The sequence below is a fragment of the Amphibalanus amphitrite genome, unplaced genomic scaffold, assembly GCF_019059575.1.
Source record: "Amphibalanus amphitrite isolate SeventyFive unplaced genomic scaffold, NRLGWU_Aamphi_draft 000057F_arrow, whole genome shotgun sequence".
In the NCBI taxonomy this organism is placed as follows: Eukaryota; Metazoa; Arthropoda; class Thecostraca; order Balanomorpha; family Balanidae; genus Amphibalanus; species Amphibalanus amphitrite.
In genome coordinates, this window is record NW_024881553.1 from 1,387,573 (window position 1) to 1,409,469 (window position 21,897).

Consider the following 21,897-nt stretch of genomic DNA (forward strand, 5'->3'; position numbering starts at 1 on the left):
CTGATTATACAAACGATATATTTGCATACAAGGTACACCATCATAATGACACGATAAATAGCGACAGTAGGCACAGGTCGCCGGCATATACACACACACTCACATTTATATCACAGGGTGCCAGGAAGGTCCGCCCTCGGCGGGGGCGGGGGCGGGGGCGGGGGCGGGGGCGGCCCTACCGCCGCCAGTACTGGGCAAACTTGTGCAGCTGCTCCACGAGGGCGGCCATGACGGCCGTTACCGACACGTCGATCATGTTCTGCATGTAGGCCACGGCCTCCTCGTCTGAGAGGTCCAGCCTGGGGACGGGGGGTCAGGGGTCAACAGACAATGAGGTCAGCAGAGGATCGGGATTCGGGAGAGGCCAGTAAACGGGGCAGAGGCAATCAGACGGTGAAGGGGGAGGTCAGGTGACAGTGGGGAGGTCAGCACACAGTGGGGGTAGGTTAGCAGACAGTAGCTGTAGGCCACGCCAGGGGGTGAGGTCGGAGCAGGCTGACTAGGGAGTAGGGACACGTCCGAGTGGTAGAATAGGGCCTGGCAATGAAAAGAGATGTCGCTAACGTTGCCAACGGAAGAGTCGTCTGCTGCCATACTGCCGTCTGCTATTTCCGTATATTAATTCAGTATAATCAAGAATCAATAATTAAGATGCTTGCGGGATCAAGAAATTAATTAGGTCTATGCAGTAGCCCACTTCATCTTGAATCATATTTTCCTCTCCATGAGTTTCATTTCACGTCAAAATCAGTCTTGCTTGCTTGATTATTGAATTGTGCTGCTAATTAAGTAAAAAAGTGATTGCCTAATGATGAAATCGGTGTCAGGGAAAATAAGTTCATGTTATCCATCCCTACCACATTCCTCGCTTGCTACTGTTTCTAACCCCTCAGCTAAGCTCGTCTGGCAACGAACGCTTAGAAAGTCACCATCGTTCCACCAGCCGTCCCCAGGCTGTGCAATATGCATTGACTCGTCAGCCTCCCGCTCACCCCCGGCTCTGCCCCGGACCCACCTGAACTTGTCCTGGACCTTCCTGACCGTCTTGTCGGGCTCGAGCGCGATGTCTGGGATGTTTGCGTCCACCATCAGCGAGAACAGGTGCAGGATCACATCCGCGTGCCTGTGGACGCACGTCAGCGGTCAGCCGGTGTGAGCGACCGCTCCACAGGGCGACATCTATGTGGGGAGTGCAGAGACATTGCGAAAGGTACTGGCGCTGCGCTAATCCATTGGTAAATTTCCGTGCAAAGATAACGCGGCCAGACAAACGCTGAGTAGCCTGCCTTTACACAGCACTGCTACACTGTATTACCTCAGCACCCTTTGTGCCGTATTGCATTACCTGCGCAGGTGGAGGAAGGCAGTGTAGCACTGTTTTCGGAACGTCTGGTAGTGCTCGGAGTTGATGCCGCCCATCGCCTCCACCATCTCCTTGCTGAGCTTCATCGGCGGCGGCAGCGGCTTGGGGTCGCGGCCGAGGATGTAGCCGAAGTCGACGTGAAACAGGCTGCCCGACTTGGTCAGCAGCAGGTTGTCCAGGTGCCGATCACCGACGCCCAGCAGGTAGGTGATGACACAGTAGCCCGCTAAGGAGAGGAAGGGGAAGGGTCAGTCTCTTGGTCGTTGAAATAATGGCTGTAAGTAAACCAACTAAGTACATATAAGCCGGCAGTCCTTCTGAAGGCCCCGATATAAAACCGGTAGTCCTGAACAGCCCACCCAAAATAACTGGAAATAGAATAAACTGATAACTATTGTTATATCGATGAACAGCAGAAGGCGGTTGATACCGTACACTATCTGTTTACATCAGACCCTAGAGGCGTGTCACGACGAACCGCCACATGGTCCCGAAGGCTATCAGTGATGCCGTCCAAAACACGTCCTCAGTCGCGGCTGACAGCCGTCATCGTTCGAGGCCACGCCGCCGGCCGGTGTCTGGGTACCGTCAGCGTCTCTTATCGCCGAGATATACACAACTACACCACGCCGCGGTATGATCTCAAAGGCAAAGACGCCGACATGGATACTACGGCCTTGGTCACAAACCGCAATTAGAAACTCAGAATAACACTCCAAATACTACCACAAAAGATCCGTCAAGACTGGCACAAAAACGAGAATCAAATCATCATACGAGACACTACATAGGACACACTGGAAAAACAAGACCCAGACAGTATCGGCAGACAGACGATTTTGGATAGGGTACAGGCAGAATGTAACAATTACTGACCACAGCTTCGGATGTAGGTGTCCATGACGTCGGCGCTGACGCCGTACGGGCCCGTCTCGGACGGGTGGTGCTTGCGGAAGAAGTTGAGGATGCTGCCCTCGGTGCTAAGCACCTCGGCCACGGCTGACGACTCGATGAACTGAACGAACCCTGCCGGATGCAGCATGGCAGCGGAGACTGTCAGTGACTGTGCGGAGGTGGTGTTAAACACATCTTATACTTTGCAGAGAAAAGCAGAGAATCATATCTCGCAAAGTCTGCTCGCAGTTTGGAAGATTTCACCGTATAACAATCACAGAAATCATGTCAAAAATCATGTCAAAAATCATCGATCATGTTTAGGGCAAACAATAACAATACGAGGAACTCGATACCAGAATCAGCAACATTAGCTTAACCTAGAAGTAATTAATTTGCTTGGCCCGAAGAGTAAGATTCAGGTACTCTAGAAGTTAACAACTCTGACACAGGCAGAACCTGCCCAAGTGCCCAATCCAACAGTCCAGTCTAGCCCTGGATACGGGCCCGTCAGACTGCAAAGACCGCCCGTTCACTCACCGTGTCTGCTGCTGGTGGCCAGCACCCGGTACGGGGTCAGCTTGAGGTCGAGGTTCTCGCGCCGCAGCAGCTTGTCCATCAGCATGATGATCTGCAGGATCAGCTGGTCCTGGCGCAGGTCGTCGCCGTACTTGAAGATGGCGACGAACTCTGCTCCCGTGTCGGTGAGGAACGTCAGCCGGGCCGGCATCAGCGCAGACTTGAACAGCGTCGCCCTGAGACGGACGGGGGGGGGGGGGGGCGGTCAGACTGGGCACAGTCTCAGACATTGGGACGGGGCCGGTCAGACTCGATGCGTCTCAGACACTCAGACGGCGGTCCGGTCAGACCAGGTGATTTATCAGTTAGTGGGATGGGAATAGAACCCTCAGGGAGCGACGGGGGAATTTTATTAGGGACGATGAAAAGACGGACGATACAAAACACAATTATTGATCTAAAGTCGCCCAAATTCATACACACAGTGTCGGCCTACCCAGTCCCTCTGTCACTGAGTCAATCACTGTGTGCGACAAGTGTCGTTGGGTATTGTTTGTCGTTGATCGGCACGCCACTCGCCCGTTCCCTGTATCGCAATACACCGCAGCGTGACCCTGAGTGACTCAACCGTCACCTGTGAGCCCTAACCCTCCCCAAACACACGCAGACGCACGACGCCCGCCGCCGAATCGACAATCCCTAGTCGGACACAATGCCGTTATAATTGAATACCCAGGCAAAACGCCGTAGAATATTATAGGATACTCACCTATCAATCAGAATGCCGTAATAAAGAACACTCAGGTAGAGAGCCGTAGAATGCCGTAGAGCACTCACTTGTCGGGCAGAATGCCGTTTGAGCACTCAGGTAGAGTGCCGTAGAGCACTCACTTGTCGGGCAGGATGCCGCAGATGCGGACCTCCGGGTCCAGCGGCAGCGGCAGCGGGTCGAACGTAGCAAAGTTGAACTTGAGCGCGTCCGGGTCAGCCAGCAGCGACTGCATCTTCTCGATCTGAAGTCGGCAGCGGAGAGAATCAAGTCAGCAAAATGGTGTAATCGGTGGTCTGAGGAGCACTGATAGCGGGGTTAGTCTTCAACAGCTTGCATTTTATTAGTCGTCTCATTAGTTCGTATTAGGACAATATCTTATTTCAATATTTCATATCAAATATAAGCAGGTGCGAGATAAAGCTCCTGAGTCCTGACAACCTGCACATTGCAATTCTTCCGATCCTCATAGACTAAAATTATCCTCACGGTTCACTGCAGATGACACCTACCTTTTTGCGCCGGTTGCCGCTCTCCTTCTGTACCGTCTTGAAGAGCTTGACCAGCCTGCTGATGAAGTGCTGCTGCCGCGACAGGACGAATTTAGTGGCCCTGCGACGGGGCAAAGCGGTCACCGTCTGACAGGGAGGGTGAGTGATAGACCAAGTGGAAGAAAGACAGACACAGACTGGCGGTGAATCACTGGTATTAAGGTAAATCAGACTTCAATGAACATTATGGAGAGCAGCATGAGTTGTACCTTTCAATACACATTTCCGCGTCGTTCGGGAGAAAAAATGAAAAAATGCATTCGAAACGCCTCCAACCCTTCGTCCAATGCGGTTTCACATGAAATCGCGGTTTCATCACGTTCCCACGTCATCGATACCACACCCCATTGCGAACTCCTTTCCGAACCACACTTGTCAGACCTAAGATCCATTTTCCCCACCCACTCCATCGCCCGATCTGTACACTTTCTCTCCGTACCTGCAGTCTGCACCGCCGCGGTTCAGCGCCTGAGTGAACCGCTTCATTACGGCCAGGTAGCGTTTCCGTACGCGCATGTCCTGCTTGGCCGGGTCGTCTAGCTCGTCACACTCAATCAGCAGGTACCTGGTGGCGGCGGCGAGGCGTTAGCAGTGACAGCACCATTTAATGTCGGGACAATGAGCGGGGTGAAGGGGGAGGCGTCAGGCACTTACAAGGTAAATGACATTGGCAATGGGCGCGCTGAATTACACTAAACCAATGACAGCATATCAACAACCCGAACTTGTGACATCAGACTTCAAGCATGTCCTCTATATGGCCCTGAAAAAATACAAGCTCGTCGAAAGTTAATGAAAGACAGTTAATCATCGACCTGCACTTCACTCCGAAAGCATCGAAATTAGACTCTAAACTCAGTCTCCAGTTCTTGATATAAGACGAGGATTAGTGTCCCGTTTCAATTTCACTCCTTGCTATAGGCTGACGCCTCCACCCACCAGTAGAGGTAGTTAGCCACCACGGCATTCTGGCAGGCGCGGCTGATCAGGAACGAAGAGAGGTCGGTGATATCGCCTCCGGCCGGGTCCGGGCGCGGCGCCTGCTCCTCGGCCGGACAGGACGCCGGTGGGAGATCCTCGCCGGCAGGCGGCACTGGGCTCGGACACTCGCTCTTCACACTGGTGATAGACGAGGGACGGGGGCAGATGGAGGTCAGTGAGGGGGCCGAGGTCAACGTTTGATGTCTAAGGATAGGCTACAGACCAGACTGGAATGAACGATTATAAATATTTCCATACAGAAACACCACAGACTGCTTCGATGGCACACCATGTAATGATGGCGGATTTGGGGGCGCCGGATTGCATTGGTCATCGGCGACGCAAAGAATGTAAAACACAAAGTGGCAATGATAAAAATCGCTATATAAATAAATAGCCATGAGAGAAAACACATGCAGACAGAAAGATCCATGAGACCCCACAGAGAAACGAAAACAAAGGCGTACAGTTAGACGACCTACACCCGTCTACCATATACCCCTCGGTTAAACAAAACACACAGTCCATATTGTGCTGAGCTCAAAGTTTACCGCGCCGTTCATATCCAAGTGTGTCAGCGGGTCAGTCACAGACCCCGGCGGCACCAGCCCGGGTGTCTGGGAGCGGTCCACCACGGCGCACTCAGAACATGAGCAAGTGTTCGGGAGGGTTGTGCTCGCAGCACGCCGCAATTAGCAGTGGTGAGGGTATAGATACAAGTGTTCGGTGCCCGCACGGAGCCGCAGTGCATTCCCCTCTACCGCGTGGTAACAAACTCTGATCTGGTCACCCCCACCTCTGCTCAGGTGCTCGCAGCGGCTACACTCAGGTGTTTACTGAGTTTAATCGCCGGCAGCTGCGATCCCTTACCAACACCAGACGGAGACCAGATCGGGAGACATACGCCACTACCGACACCGCCGCTATATCCAACGCCCCTACCCTTACCTTCACCGTCTCCGCTCGCCCGGCGGCCGGAGTGTATAGGGGTCAGTCTAGGTGAGCACACTGTGCAACTCTGACCACTCTAGCACTGCAACTCAGTGACCCGTACTGCCAACTCAGAGCCCCACTGGCCACCCCGTACCCCCACCGCTCACCCGTCATCACTGGGCGGCGCGCTGAGGCTGGTGATGATGAGCGATGACGGACGGGAGGGTGTCGGCGACACCTCCAGACCGGCGAAAATGGTCTCCTCGATCTCGTAGCGCAGCGCCTGCACCAGCTGCAGTAGGTACATCAGCAGCTCCTGGAGGAGGAAGGAAGGGGAGGAACGGTCAGTTATCGAGGATGGAACAAAGCCAGAAGGTCACCCACTGAACATAGAGCGGACGGTCAGCTACTGGGTATAGAGAGTACTAGGGTTTGGAGGGGGGGGGGGGGACGAAAACAAAGAAAATGATCAAAACCGGCAGTAACGTCATCAAACACATTCCGTAAGTCGGGATACAAGCAACTTGACAAGCCCCTTACCAAAAAATCTTAGCAAAACATTTAAGGATGCTACTGACATTCGATATCCCAATCGAAGCAGCCTCTGGCACACGGCACCCACCTCGTCGGGCGCCTGCTGCAGCCGGCAGACGGCGTAGGCGCGCACGGCCGGGTGGGTGAAGGATGGCCCGAGCAGCTCGAGCGCCTGGTTCGGGTCGATGGGCGCCCAGCGCAGCATCAGATCCAGCGCCTGCTGCGACTCGGACGTCTGCTCCCAGTTGACACACTTGAGGAACTTGGACAGCGCCTGACGACACACCGGGAGAGGAGCGGGGTTGTCAGACAGGAGAAGGGCAAAGACAGCAGCTCACCGTCGGACAGGGGATAGACAGAAGCAGGTGACAGAACCCATCAGCGCCGCCGCACATCGCACAGTCCTAGTAAATATGGGATACACTCTTCCGATATAAACAAGGGTACAGACAAAAACAAAAAGGAGTTTCCGATGTCGTTTAACGTCTGTCGTATTTCATCAAACACTTTCCTCCTCCGTAACTTTATAAGCAAATCCAACCCGCTCAGCCACCACATACACCCGACGAGTCGACGACCGATCCCAACACCGCCGTGCAGACCAGGCCTCCACCCCACCGCCCGTCCTGCATTATAGCCTTGACACGGCCGCCAGCCACAACAGAGCCCAGTCAGCTGGTGGTGGGACGAGGGTACGGCAGGCGGCGACGCTGCGTCTGCACAGAACGTTTGGTAGTGACGGCCGGGGTGCTGCGCTGTACAAACAGTGCTGCAGGGGCGTCCGGTCACGGGGTGGTACGGGGCGCGGAGATGTTGATAATCAGTGGCGCAGGAGGGGTGTCGGATGATACGGAATAAATGGGGCGAATAGCGAAACATCCAGAGCATTGTGAGGTTAGAGGGAGGATTCACGCTGGTTGAGAGGAAACAAGAAAATGTAGAAGGCATATTGCATATGTAGTTTTTAGATTCTACTTGTATTGAGAAAAGTACCAACTAAAACGACTGACTTCAACAACATCTGTTCTGCAAGCACAGTTCAAAATGTGCTACCTCAGCAGCCCTTTACGTGGTCCAGCTCACCTCGTCTCAACCCAAACAACACTCGAGTTTATATTATGACCCGATCGCCCCTGTCCATCTACATAACCCCGGCATTGCGCTGAGGTCAACTCTGCCAGAGTCCCCTATTTACGTCAGCAGGGCAGTGGGCAGCCACCTCACTGCGTCAGTGTTCCGTTTGACCCGATCAGGGTCGCCATGGGTCAGCTGGGGGCTGCCCTCCCCCTCCCCGTCCCGTATTACCGCTGTCCAGGGAGATGTGTTTGGACGCAGCACTCAGCCCCCCCCCCCCCCTCGGCGTCGGCCGAGAGGGGAGGAGGCGGGGGGGGCAGGGTGACCGAGGGTACGCGAGCTGAGGAGCGCCAGAGACCTCACGCCGCCGCCGTCCAGACCCGACACGCGTCCGCCTCGTGATGCCCGACCGGAGAGGTGAGAGATCAACAGTCGGGAGGTTCGCTTCTCTGGGTCCTGGACGATGACCGGGTGACAGGATAGGCCACGACCTGGGGTAACCGGGGCCGGGGACCCGGGGCAGTGACACGAAAGACATCAACATGGAGCCGCGCGCCAGGCTCAGTTCCAACAGAGTATCAGATTCTCAACTCTCATGGCGCCTCACATACAGCGAGGACTCGAATGTTACGCAGAAGGTCCCGAGGATTGCGGTCTAACGACTATATAGTCTGTCACCACTACTCATCCTGTGTGTCATCCTATGTCACCACGACTGTGACTGGCTCTTTGTCGACTCAGATGACTCACCGCTACTGTAACGGTGCATGATTCAACATCACACCAATGTAAACCACACACACACATACACCGTCCCTGAATTATCCACAAGTGCTGTTGGACGGGCAGCCTTACCACGCCGCGTTCATTTCTGAGTCCGACATATGTTTACTCCTCCTGTCAGAATCACATGAGGAGCGCGTGGAAACCGGATCAAACTGGATCACACCCTCGGCGCCCGGAGACGACCACGGCGCGTCTCCGAACGCTAACACGGGGACCAGGACCACGTGGACGCAGGCCAGGTCCACACCCGTGACCTGTGAACATTCGTCCGTGAGGCTGAGACGTGGTTCCCGGCGGAACGGGAAGAGACCACAGTTGCATACGATGGACTTGGAGAGCAGAGGCACGCCAATGCTTGACATCAGGCCTGGCGGTAAGGCACGCATCACTGTATCTGAACAATACTTAGCACGATTTGTTTATGAATGAGAGAAAGGCCAGATTATACGTTATGTAAGCAGAGTGAAAGGCAGATGTATAATTAAAATCGATACGATACGACGGATCCTGAAAATTTCATCGGAATCGATACCAAACGGCGATAAGGCCAGTAACACTGTGTATGTAAAAGATTTTACCGCGAAATGTTTATCAATGAGTAAAACGCCTGATACAATGTTATGTAAGGGGAATAAAAGCCAGCGGTGAAATAAAAAGTGGCCCGAAAAGCAATTCACGATATGACGAAGGACGGCCAAGTTGAAACTGAAGTCAAAGAATTATAGAACTTTGATTATTTGAAGTCGAAGAACATCAAAGCACCTACGAAAGAGCCTTCGGTTACAGATAAATATGGAACTATAAATGCACTACTATGGACGTCAAACCCCTTGAGACCCCACTTTTTTGCGATAATTTTTAAATGTGTCAACTCTCGTTGACAGTAGGTATTCTGGCAATGTGTGTTTCAGAACCTGCCGAAACTTTTATTACTAAGGTATTTTGACACCAAACGATTATGAAAGGTACTTCTCATTCACTCGTAATGTTAAATTTCACGGAACGAATCTGCTGTTTGGGTAGAGGCTACGCGCTCATGAGGCGGAGCCACGTAATGACGTCAGCGCTAAGCTCCGCCCTACCCCTCCGGCGCTCCTTGCCCGGCGACCGGTCACTCGCGCCTCTCGCTCCATTCAGGCTTGATGGTGGGCGGTAGCTGGTAGCGGTAGCGGGCGCTGATAGATGACATTAAGAGCAGATGGCGCTGGTGGCGAGGCTCGAGTGTGGCCGAGCGCAAGCCTCTGCCCGGGCCTGAATTGACCTTAGCATTACGAGTGAATGAGAAGTACTTTTCATAATCGTTTGGCGTCAAAATACCTTAGTAATAAAAGTTTCGGCAGGTTCTGAAACACACATTGCCAGAATATTGTCAACGAGAGTTGACGCATTTAAGAATTATCGCAAAAAAGTGGGGTCTCAAGGGGTTTGACGTCCATAGTAGTCGTGAGCTGGTGAAAACAGATGGGCGTCTTGCAGCCGAATTATTTCAATGCAAGCATCGTGGCTATCAATCCCGCAGTCATTTGCGCTCCCGCAAGGGTCACCAAGACTTCTGTGATCTCGAACCAGTTTCATTTGGCCTCGGTCCTCGATACGCTGACTTATGGGTTAGCTCACCCGCTACCTCTACAGTCAAAATTACTGGGACATCGCCAGCGTCTGAATGTGGGAGCTGCCGTTACTTCGGAGACAGCCCCGACCGTGTCTTTTTTCAGCGACAGGACGGCACATGTGCCACAACGCAACTTTTCTTCGGCATAACCCAAACACGCCATAGGTCAGTATCGAATGCTCGCGCAATTCACTTTTCAACGGAGCCCAATTCGTGTACCCGGCTGCCACCTCGCAGGCCAGTCGTCCAGTCGCAGCAGTCTTTGCCGCGCGGACCTCACGACTCAGTCGGAAATGATAAACAAACGCCAGTGAGGCGTCTGTGTCGACCTGCATTGCACGATCACCCGTCTCTAAATACACTAGGACAGCATCCGCCAAAGCCAAGGCAAAGCGTAAGGCGGGATAGGTGCGATACGGTTTACAAAAGTGCAAACCCAGTACATACAAGTTGGCCGAGCTGACAGCACGGCTAGGTGGCGTGTTCGAACTGGCGTGAAAATCCTTAAAAAATTGATCTATGTAGATATCGAATAAGATTGTTGACGGCAACGTATTCAAGCTCTGTCAAATATGTAGCTCGTTTAAAATGAACACAAGGCGATGATACACTGAACATTGTTCTTTGCAACAATATAAGAAAATTAAATAAAATTACCACCCGAAAATGTTCAAGTGATTCGATTACAAGTATTTGATAACAGGTCAAAGTTGTCGGTGTCTTCTACGTTCTGAAGAACTCGCATTACCACTCCATCTAAGAACTCATGGCGGCAGTTCGCTGGTCGGAAACATATTACATCAGCGGCGAATTTCTGTCCGGACGCAGCACCACACACCTCCATCCCCCCCGTTCCTCCCACTGCAGTCAACACACACAGCTCCCCCCCCCCCCAAATAAACGCACACACACTCACACAGAAAGTGACACAAACACACAAAGAAGATCCCTCCAACAGACCCCTCCCTCTGCTGCATAAGTCGGCACATCCGCCGGCTGATGCAAGAGCTCCTCCGTCCCAGCCCCTGCCCGGCCCTGGCCCCGTGTATAGAGCATATGACACCGTCCTCGGCTGAACAGACCCCGTGAGGACGGTGTGTGTGTGTGTGGGGGGGGGGGATGGCAGGGCGCTGGGTCGCCCCAAAGCAACTCTGAGTAAATAGGCAGTAGGTCGCACTGAGTGACAGACGTTTATGTGTTAGGTGCAGGATGTAAGCTTTGGCAGGCGCTTTTAATAACAATGCAATTTAACGGGGAGTATCCATAACAGAAGGTGATGCGAATCCATGTGAAATCCCCTAGATAAACACTGAAAGTCAATGAATCCACGCATCAAGGGCTACTTGCTCTGCGAGCTGCGGTAGAACACCCACCTTGCTTTGCGAGCTGCAGAAGAACCGAGGTAGAACACCCACCTTGCTTTGCGAGTTGCGGTAGAGCACTTAGCTTACTCTGCGAGGCGCGAGCTGCGGTAAAACACGCACCTTGCTCTGTGAGCTACGGAAGAACATCCACCTTGCTCTGTGAGCTACGGTAGAACATACACCTTGCTTTGCGAGCTGCGGTAGAAAAGAGGTAGGACACCCATTTCGCAATGCGAGCTGCAGTAGAGTACCCACCTTGCTCTGCGAGCTGAGGTAGAAGCGGTACTTCCAGACGAGGTCCTGCGCCTCTCGGCTGGTGGGGCGGGTGGGCGGTGCGTTCACCACCATGCTGAGCTGGTCGCGGGTGGCCGCGTCCGGCTTCAGGTCGCGGTCGGTAACTCCGGAGCGCAGGGAGCGCGCCAGGTGGTGGTGCTTCAGCTCCAGCAGGTTATCCTGCCGACAGGGTAACGGCGGGAGGTCAGCTAATGGACACAGGAGTAGGTACACCTAGCCTCAGTGATATGAGAAGCCCTGTGGTCTGGGAGGAGTCACAACTCAGAAACATAAATAATGGCAGTTAAAGCTAAAGCACTACAAAGAAATAAAACTTATAATGAGGCAACACGCTTTTAATGATATCACTGGGTTATGGTAAAAAATACACTATCAAATAAGACGGGTAGGAGCTTTCGCGGCAGCCAGACCAACACAATATTGCAAGTATAAACTGAATATCAACCTTAGTAACATAACGCTAACAGCAGATAAAGTAAACAAACAAAGAGTGAGATGGGTTCAGCAGACCTTTGGTAAGCAAATATACACATTTGCAAACGCATAAACATAGCAACAGCGGCAGGACACCCTTCCAAAAAGATCGTGGTCATTCGAAGGGAAGCATGTACGCAGATGACGCCTCCCAGTCATATGACGACCAGACTTTCCGACCAGTTGACAGGCCGCTGACAGCTGCTGTCAATCCCTGTAACCAAACAACAAACAGCAGCCGACAAACAGCGGTCGACAACAAACACCAGCCTGCGGTGTAGACCAGCGGGCGAACCCTCCGATCAGTCAGCTACTGGGCCGCTGGACAGTCAGCGACCACCCACAGACCTGGAAGCAGGCGTCAGCGCCGGAGCTCAGACCGCGCGAACTCCATGTCGGCCTCGTCGACAGCACGAACTCGCAGAACATGGTCGTTCCGGCTTCGTACCGCGGTGACTGCGGACAGGAGTGACGGCGGAGCGCGGCGGGCTCGGTGCGGCCGGACGGGCGGGCGGCCTGCGCGCTACTGCCGGCCGGCCGGGCCGCCCGCCGGTGCTGGCCTCCGCCTCCGTACCTGCTCCATGATCAGCGGCCACCAGGGCCGGCGGGAGGGCACCTTCATAGCGGCTGGGCGGCTGGCGGACGCCGTACTGAGGCAGGCGCCGGCCGGCGGCGGCGACCACCAGACGGCGCTGACGGGGACCTCGGTAAACAGGGACGACAGACGCGCGACGGACGTCGGCGGGGGCACAGCGACGGACCGATGGACCACCCGGGGTCGGTCTCAGGGGAGAGCCATCACGGCCCGTCACCTTCCGGGAGGACGTCAGAGCCGGTCACTGCCAGTACCTACTACCGGTCTGAGGGACACCTCCGCGGGTTCCAAACACGGCAATCAGTCACTTGAGCGGCCCCCGGACTTTTCATTAGCGGCAGCAGTCTCTGTAGTCTCTACCGAGGGCCTATCCGATAGTAACACAAGCAGAATTCTGGAAAACGCTACACTGCAGGATACATTGCAGGATATGAGCCCTGAATCACCAGGGCAGCTGCGGCGAACAAAGCTCAACTTACCAACACTACAAATAGACCCATCTTCTTGAGCATTTCGACTTCCGCCAGCTCCAGCAGGCATCTCTAGAGAAATATACAGCCAGCTAATACATTTCCTAGTCCCTACAGCCAGCATTTTTCCACTAAGCGACCAAAAATGAGATAGCTTGACGCCATGGCAACGGCGAGACGGCACAATACTCCAGCGACCGTGGACCGCGTTTCCTGCGCGACATGCCACCGTCACTCATCACGTCAGCCGTCAGATCGCGCCGCCCACAGCTGGTTGGGGGCGGCACCAGCCGCGACACGTGGCACCGCGCGCACCTGTGATAAAGAGTCACAGAGCGAGCCGACGCCTCCGCGCCGTGCCTTGGGATGCCGTCGAGCGTGGCGGGTCGATCAAAACGCCGGGATTTGCGACTGCCACAGGATGGTGGGTTGGTTTTGCATGGAACAGCGGAGAACAAAGCCTAGGAATGCACGGAAATGTGGGTGAACTGGGAGCGAGGGTCGCAAATAATACAAGCACAAAGTGGTGCTGTTTAACCCGCGCGGGGCTGGGGTCTCCAGCCGAACGCGCGGGGCTGGGGGGGGGGGTAAATTTTACCCCCCCTGTTATCTCCCGAACTAACGGTCCGATTTGGAAAATTCAAACGCCAATCGAAAGCTCTCATCACGAACTACTAAAAACATGTACTTAATTTAAAGTTTGAGGTCAAGGTCAAGGTCAGGTCAAGGGTACAAATTGCAAGTTTCTACAGTATCGGCCTTGCACCGTAGTTGCCGAAGAATGGAGTCATGGACTGAGACTGATCGCCCAAAACGTGTTCTTAGGCTACCAAGACAATATTCGTTGCATACAATATCATTCAGAGGTCAAGGTCAAGGTCAGGTCAGGTCAGGTCAGGTCACCAAAAACAAAATATAGAAAAGGGCATGTGCGACACATGTTTTATGGGTCATTTTACCCATAGAATTCAATAGGCACACTCAATAAGTGATATGGACCACCTCTGGATGAATTTCAGGTCGAGGTCAGGTCAAGGTCAGGTCAAGTGAGGTCAAATTTTGAAGTTGGTTGTTAAGGCCTAAAAGGGTGTCTATCTGATGCAGTTTTTCACGGCGAATCGAATGGTGCTTTTTTTGTTTCCGTACGAGGTCTAGAACTTCCAAAAAAGTCATTTTTCAAAAAAAATTGTGTGTCGTGACGTCATAAAATTTTGAATAACTCCCACATTTTTGAACCGATTCTTCTAAAATTTGGTATGTAGGTGCACATAGACCACTTCTCTGACATATATTCCGGTTTTTTCGATAGACTCAAAATTTTGGATTTTATAATGATTTTCCCGAAAAAGTCAGTTTTTTGAAAAAATTTAGGCCAAAATCCAAAATTTTCAAAAAACCGAGATAGCCATTTGATAGACAAAGTAAAATTACGTATAACCTTTTTTGTTACGTCTTGATTCCTTTAAAAATGAAGATCTTAGCGGCGTTTGAACTTTTGCCGTTTTTGAGGCGAAAATGACGAACATGACGTCACTAAAACGTCAATTTCTCAAAAATTTTCCGACGGATTTCGCTCAAATTTTCAGGGAACGTGTCAAATTGATGTAAGAAAAGGTACTGAAAGTTTGGCGGCGCTGCGCGCCGCCGTTTTTGAGATATCGCAAAAATTCGCGAGGGGGGGTAAAATTTACCCCCCCCCCCAGCCCCGCGCGGGTTAAACGCCCAATAACGATACTTATAACGCTTCGCTTTGTATCAATGATTGGCCGACCATCCGTTCTGCTACCAATTGTAGTAGTTGGCCCTGCTGCAGCGGTAAAATTAGAATACGGGGCAGTATCAAATACAACCCATTACAAACGCTCTGCTTTCTGAAAGTGCCAAGTAGGTGGATCCAGCTTCCTCCAATCAAACTTCCAACTCAAGTCCAACTCCCTCAAGGAAACCGATGCATTCCTTGCACGTATGACAAATGAGGTGTTCCGATAATCCATAAATTAACTGGCACGATGGAGTGACTTGTTGCTGTTAGGCTACCAACTGCTCTTCAGCAGTTGAAATGAACAATGAGCTACATTCACCGCAATCTTTACGTTTACCCACAGCAACAGGACTGGGTCACTGGTATTCGACCGAACATATGGTTTCAGTTTTGGGTCAATTTTACCCGACTAGCCGGGGCCTCTACTGACTGACACGCAGATCTGACGTTTAAAAACCGACCTAACTAGCCTGAGCTTCCCCTACTCCCGACCACCGGAGTGCCTCACCCGCTCACACTGACCTGGTCGATGTGACCGTCCGACCATCGGCGGAACATCCTCACGGCCAGCGGCTCTCTGCGCTGCATGACCACCACTCACTCTCCCCTACACACACACCGCTCACTGCATCCGTGGTGCCGCTCACCGCCCGCACACTAACCGTCCCAGTGCCGGTGAGCACAGCGGACCATCCCCGCCGCTCGCCGGTACCGCGGCCGTATTGATATCGATCGGTAAAGCCGCGCGGCTCACTGACAGCCCGCTCCTCTCAGGCCGACAAGTGTGCCAAAACGCCGGGGTTCGGGCCGCCCCCGCCGCGATCGGGTCAGTGTGGGCCCCCGGGGCTGGCCCGGCCTCACTGACACACCCCGGCGGAAGGGTAGGGGATGCTGCCGAGGGGAAAATATCGCGCATAGAGAACAGCGATATGTAGACATAGCGACATACCAGAAACGGTTACCTAGTACGAAATAGCGAACCCGATAGACCCCTGACCCGATAGACCCGACAGACCGATAGACCCCTGATAGATAGCTATATAGTCAAACCAAACATTTAGCTGCATCCGTATGGGCATTGTTGCAGACATTGGACGCCGGGTAAGCTGAAATGCGAGCAAGTACTGAACCTCAACTAGAATTCGTTGGCAAGTTTTCGCGCGAAAGGTGCAAATTCCACAGAAACTTCCGTCCGGCGCCTGATGCCAGTTTAATAAACATTCGTCGTGCTTCAGATGAAGTGTATCTTTGAACGGCCATCTGCCGGGCATATGGAGTGCTTATCATGACATGTGCGGCCTGCTGGGTATTGAATAACCATTCACTGGACCCGTCTGCAGGCTGTCCAACGGACGACTTTGTTGAATGCCCACTGATCACTGTGTAATATGTATCTAGAATGTTCAATAACCAATATGCATGTGGCCTACTAGCCTACTGAGGTGTACTGCAAGGCCTGAGCCGAGCTTGATTTATGAGTCACCTATTTTGTCATTGTATGACATCCAATTCCATAGTGTATGCCATGCCATGTATGTAGGGCCTTGGTGTATGCTGTGAGGCGTTTAGACAACAGGCACAGATACATGCACTGGAAATATCGTTTAGCATAGATACCCCTGAAAATCTACACGGCGGTAGGGCGCATCCACCCCCAGAAAAAAAAAAATTATCCGTCCGAATATCTAAACAAGCCGGTGTTTCCGGGAGCAGCGACCCCCTATCTCTCCCCCCTCCCTCCTCCGTCGCACTGGGACAATACCCAGACACGATCACTGCCTCTGCTTCCTGAAAACGGCCGCCATCCTCAAATCCAGCGGAGGTCACAATCCACGCATGGGACAAGGTCAGAGTCGCAGTGTCTTGTCGGTTCGTCAGCCAGTCACGGGGCCCTCACACCGGCCTTACTACGGAGTCAGGCAGCGTGGGGCGGAGACGACAGCACTTCCCGGTGTGTGTGGAGGGCAGAGGGGCAGCCCGGGGCGCCGACCGGTGCCAGGAAAGTGAAACACTGGGGCGGTCGGAGTAGCGGCACGGCGGGCGGTCAGTCGACTGAGTGGGGCCGTCGGACGGGGAGACGGGGGAGGAGACGGTCCGACGAAGGACCAAAGTCCGACTGATGAATCCTACAAACTGGGCATATACTATCACTGAGAGACTGAGACGATGGGAGGTGAACGAAGAAGCATCTCGACTTTTACCACCACCCAATCAATTCTGAAGTTAGGAATATGAGGCACAAGCAGTAGTGTGAAAAAAAATAACCAGCAAAACGAATGAACTAAGAAGCATATGCTCATGAACAGTCAGACTCTACTAAGCCACAGCCATGATATATCGTTTCAGTCCATTCCAGAGTAAGTTTTCCTTTAGCTTATCGCCAATTACAGCGGGCAGGGCCAAACAGCCAAGCAATCCAACCTATCACAGTCTTTCCAGTCACGAAAGCTCTTCAATCATTTCCCTAAACTCGTTCAGCGGTTCATGAGCACCATAATTACGAGCGTTTACCACTGTCGCGGCGCGTCCTTACCAGGTCTGCCTCGTGGTCGGCTACGGTGACGATGTCGGCGCGTGTGCGGCAGTGCTCCTCGGCGTCGGCGCCCTGCTCAAAGTACACCATCGCGTACTGAAACAAGTCACAAGGATGGGTCAGTTTATGAGAAATCGAGAGGGGCGGGGAAAGATGAGAGAGGAAGGAGAGAGAGAGAGAGAGAGAGAGAGAGAGAGAGAGAGAGAGAGAGAGAGAGAGAGAGAGAGAGAGAGAGAGAGAGAGAGAGAGAGAGAGAGAGAGAGAAAGAGGGAGAGGGAGGGGAGGGAGGAAAGGAGGGAGAGAGGGAGCAAAAGAAAGGGAGAGAGAGAGAGAGAGAGAGAGAGAGAGAGAGAGAGAGAGAGAGAGAGAGAGAGAGAGAGAGAGAGAGAGAGAGAGAGAGAGAGAGAGAGAGAGAGAGAGAGAGAGAGAGAGAGAGAGAGAGAGAGAGAGAGAGAGAGAGAGAGAGAGAGAGAGAGAGAGAGAGAGAGAGAGAAAGAGGGGGAGAAAAGGGGAGAGCAGGGAGATAGGAAGAAAAAGGTAGAGGAGGGAGAGACAGAGGAGACACAGCGCTGAAATTTCACCATAGCAGCTGTATTGCTTCAATACTACATCCCTTGAAACAAGCATCGATACACTAGCAGAGATGTAAACCAACTAAGCACACGCACTCACCTCCTGTTTGTCAGCGACGATCTTGGGGAACTCGATCATCAGGTAGAGCGCGGAGGAGGAGCGCTTCTCCCGCTCGTTGATGACCTCTATCTCGCGGAAGGTGAGCCGGTCCAGCCAGTCGATCTGCTGCAGCTGGCCGTTCCTGTGGCGCTTCGTTAGCTGGCGAGAGGAGGGAGCGGTCCTGTTGTCACTAGGTTGGACTGCGTGAGTTATGAGCAGGAAAGCGAAAATGAACGCTTTTACTTGAAAATACTGGCCGCTGGCGGCTGATTAGCTATAAAACGAGACAAATAGTGTTATGCTTTAATTTCTCATGGCATTAAATCTCTCAGTAGCATACGCCATTTACAACTGCCGAGCGAAAGATCACGTGTCAAACACCCCGTCCCACCCCACCAACATCCCGCTCGACACCTATCGACACGTCCCTCCCCTTACAGCCCCCCTCCCCCTCCCAGCGAGCTCAGTCACGTGTCCACTTTGTCGCCGCCGCGCGGCAGAACGCGGAAACCAATAGGGCGGGCGACAAATCTAAACAAACGCGTACCAGCGCCGCTGTCTCCTCTCTGTCGCTGATGCCGCTTCCTGGTGTACTGACCAAGCGGCTAGCGTATTTCAAGGCTATCGAGACAACCGACAGAGAGAGGAACGACAATGAAACGCTCTCAGAAAAGGCACAGAGCGCGACATCACCGCGTCCGATTGGATTTTACGGCTCAAGAATCTGGCCTACGAGCATAAACAAGTGTGCACATGGCACCCGCGACAGGTCCGTGCCACAACGCGGATATGTCGTGTATTGTACTAAGTAAATTTAATTCCGTGTTCACGCGCGACGTGAATAGGCTTCAGTAGTTCGATTCATTTACGATATTTATGATGTCCAATAAAACAGCACGGCAATCCCGATAATAGGTTCAAAACGTAACACCTACCCATTACTCTGGTCTCTTATGAATGTCAAATCTCACCTTACTTAACCGCTCCATCTGATCGCTGGCATCCTTCTTGGGCGACCCGGCTGGAGCGGGGGCGGGGGCGGGGGCGGGGGCGGAGGCCGGGCTGGTCGCCCTCACGATGGTCACTGATGTGGAGGCAGCAGTCTCAGTGCCACCCTCAGATTTGGCCGCTCCCGGTCCTCCGTCCCCCGCGGCGCCGTCCGTGGCTCGTGCTGTGGACTCCGGCAGCTCCTCCGGCGGCGGAGACAGGCGCAGGTCGTGCAGACCCTGGACGGAGGGGCGGGGAGGACGGGTTACCAGCGAGCTGCGGGGGATGGGTTACGGTTGTCAGAATCCAACCGCGCCACTGTTACATACCTACACTGAGGTCGGAGGTGAGTCTCATCGTAGCCAAGCAGCGATTGGAGATGAGCTTCATCTGATTTAGGAAGCAGTCAGAGGCAAATCCCACCTGACTGAGGCAGCAGTGAGCCGCACCGGCTTTAAGGCAGCAGTCCAGGGCGAGCCTCACCTGATTGAGGCAGCGGTCCGGGGTGAAGACCTTAATGCTGGTGGCGCCCACCACGGCCGCCCGCTGCGGTCGGCACGGCTCGAACACGGTGAACCTCAGTACGGCGTCATCAGGCAGGTCGCAGTAGCGTACCGGCAGCGTCAGCCACTCGTTCCAGCTGCGCGGGGCAAACATCCATAAATGACTGCACCGCTAGGCACAGATACACTGCCGGAGGTTCGTAACATTAACGCACTGCTAAATGCTAGATACAGAAACACAGCCCCATGTTTGTAACATAAGCCTCAGCTGTGTACAGTATGCAAAGGTCTATGTCTGATATCATAACACAAACTAAATGGCTGTATAATTGTCATACCTTGATTGGTTGGCCACAAAGATGCCGGTAAATACGAGCCCAACCACGCCGCGTCCAGCCAGCTGTGTCGGTACTCACTTCCAGCGGGTGGTGAACGCCTTGTAGGAGGTGGTGACGGGCAGCGCGATCTCGACCCGGCCGCTCAGCACCTGCACCTCCACGTACATATCCGAGCACTGCTGCTGCCATCGGCCCGAGAACTCGATCATCGGGTCCAGCAGCAGGTCCTCGTAGTCGGGCCGGCGCCGGTCGCCCTCCAGGGTACCGCTGCAGGTGATGGGGTAAGTTCAGAGGTCAGGGGTGGGGTCAAAAGTCCGGGGTCAGGGTCAGGGGTCAGGGGTCAGGACCCAGAAGCAGGGCTAGGGTCAGAAGTCCCTTCATGGTTGAGGGTCAGGGATGCCAGTCTCCCTCCAGGGTTCAACTGTCCAGGGTCAGAGGTTGGGAGTCAGAAGTGGGGCCAGGCGTGGGAGGTGACTGGCAGTGCCTCAGTGCAGGCGAGAGCCATGAACATCTTGGTTGCCAAGTGGCTTGGGTTACCAGGCTGCTGGGCAGGGGAAAGAACTGGTGTGCTAAGAGCTATTCTCAAGGCTTCATGACGGTTGCATTATGTAGTCTACCATAAAAGCATGATGATTACATGAACAGCTGCATCCTACAGCTCCTACACTTCTACAGCTCTAAGCTGAACACATATTTGACCACCACCAGAGATGACATAAAACACCCAGTTACCATATTGTACAATGCATTGCACATCTTAGTACTCACATTTTGACTTGCAGATTGGCATCTAGGTCACAGCTGTACACATAATAGAACTTATCATCCTGCTCTTGAGAGCCCATGCTGGCAATTTTGCAGTGCTTCAGCTACATCCAGTTTGCAATGTTTGTCTCCAAAGCAGGCCTAGGCTGTAAAACAATGCATCTTGAAAAAGGCAGCCTGGAAACATGAAATCACTTATGAAGAGCTATGACAGTGATCATGGGATTGCAATTATGTGGCTGTTTCATCAAGTTTGTCTGTCTGTTTTCAGTTCCCTGGAAACCTGCCATCTGCCAGTTTCCACCAGGGGAGGTGAGTTGCCAGTTTCCACTGCTCACTGGCAGGTTATTTAGATAATTATCTTGATAAACAGTGGATGACCTAAATATGAAGCAGAATTAAGAAGGATGAGATATAAACACATTTATGTAACTGGATGGCAAATAAAATTGTGCAATGTATCCTACTGTTTGCATCATGGCTAATTAGCTTTCAAATAATAGGCACTGAATGCTTAAAGACTGGAGTGGTCTAGTGGTGCCAGAGGGAGGAAAGGATTGGGATATCATGCCTCAGGTCAGCATTGTTAGGGGGGCAAAAGTTTGTTATTATTTGAGATTGCTGCCTTCAAAATGATGGCACCTTTGCCCATCAGAACAGACAGATGCAAGGCCATTCAAAATTTAGAATTGTGCATAATGAGCACCTTGGCCTGGTCTGGTGGAATGGCATGCCATCCTCACCCGGACATTAAGGGAAATGCATCATTCAACAGGCTCTAAGGTCCTGAGTGACATTCAACAACTCATCATTAGTCTCACTTCTCAGTCTCTGCTGTAGTGCCGTGAGGCTCCAACTACCTCAGGTGTACTGGCTGCATGGGCACAGCGCAACAAGCTGCTAGTTAAAGGGGAGAAACACAACTACTGGTGTTATAGCAGAATGCTTAACACTCCATTGGATGATGGACAGTAAAACCAAAACAGGACCACTTCCTCTTTTTGCAACCTCTGAAAATTGGATAAATTTGCAAAATAAGAACATGAATTGGAAGAACATGCCCTTCTAAGCCTAAAAAGTGAAACCACGCATCAATACACCCCGCCTGCTGCTGCACACCGCAC

At 52.8% G+C, this 21,897-nt stretch overlaps 2 protein-coding genes across 4 annotated transcripts in view; one reads left to right on the forward strand and one right to left on the reverse strand.

The window, feature by feature from the left end:
* Positions 1-21,897, reverse strand: part of LOC122378258 (phosphatidylinositol 3-kinase catalytic subunit type 3-like) — a 22,413-nt gene continuing 516 nt past the window's right edge. For all 3 annotated transcript variants that reach the window (XM_043359109.1, XM_043359110.1, XM_043359111.1), the window contains exons 2-19: positions 20,777-20,950; positions 20,087-20,275; positions 19,651-19,807; positions 19,152-19,406; positions 18,181-18,339; positions 17,509-17,604; positions 11,636-11,833; positions 6,633-6,818; positions 6,178-6,326; positions 5,036-5,215; positions 4,536-4,661; positions 4,058-4,157; positions 3,668-3,789; positions 2,798-3,012; positions 2,240-2,389; positions 1,346-1,589; positions 1,016-1,123; positions 1-299 (exon numbers count right to left, since the gene is read on the reverse strand). In XM_043359109.1, coding sequence (XP_043215044.1) covers positions 176-299; positions 1,016-1,123; positions 1,346-1,589; positions 2,240-2,389; positions 2,798-3,012; positions 3,668-3,789; positions 4,058-4,157; positions 4,536-4,661; positions 5,036-5,215; positions 6,178-6,326; positions 6,633-6,818; positions 11,636-11,833; positions 17,509-17,604; positions 18,181-18,339; positions 19,152-19,406; positions 19,651-19,807; positions 20,087-20,275; positions 20,777-20,853 — 2,835 coding nt within the window. In that variant the 5' untranslated portion in view covers positions 20,854-20,950 and the 3' untranslated portion in view covers positions 1-175. The remainder of the gene's footprint in view (positions 300-1,015; positions 1,124-1,345; positions 1,590-2,239; positions 2,390-2,797; positions 3,013-3,667; positions 3,790-4,057; positions 4,158-4,535; positions 4,662-5,035; positions 5,216-6,177; positions 6,327-6,632; positions 6,819-11,635; positions 11,834-17,508; positions 17,605-18,180; positions 18,340-19,151; positions 19,407-19,650; positions 19,808-20,086; positions 20,276-20,776; positions 20,951-21,897) is intronic.
* The window catches only part of LOC122378260, a 9,155-nt gene continuing 8,252 nt past the window's right edge, over positions 20,995-21,897 (forward strand). The window contains exon 1 of the mRNA XM_043359121.1: positions 20,995-21,085. The gene's annotated coding sequence lies outside the window, so the exon portion shown is untranslated. The remainder of the gene's footprint in view (positions 21,086-21,897) is intronic.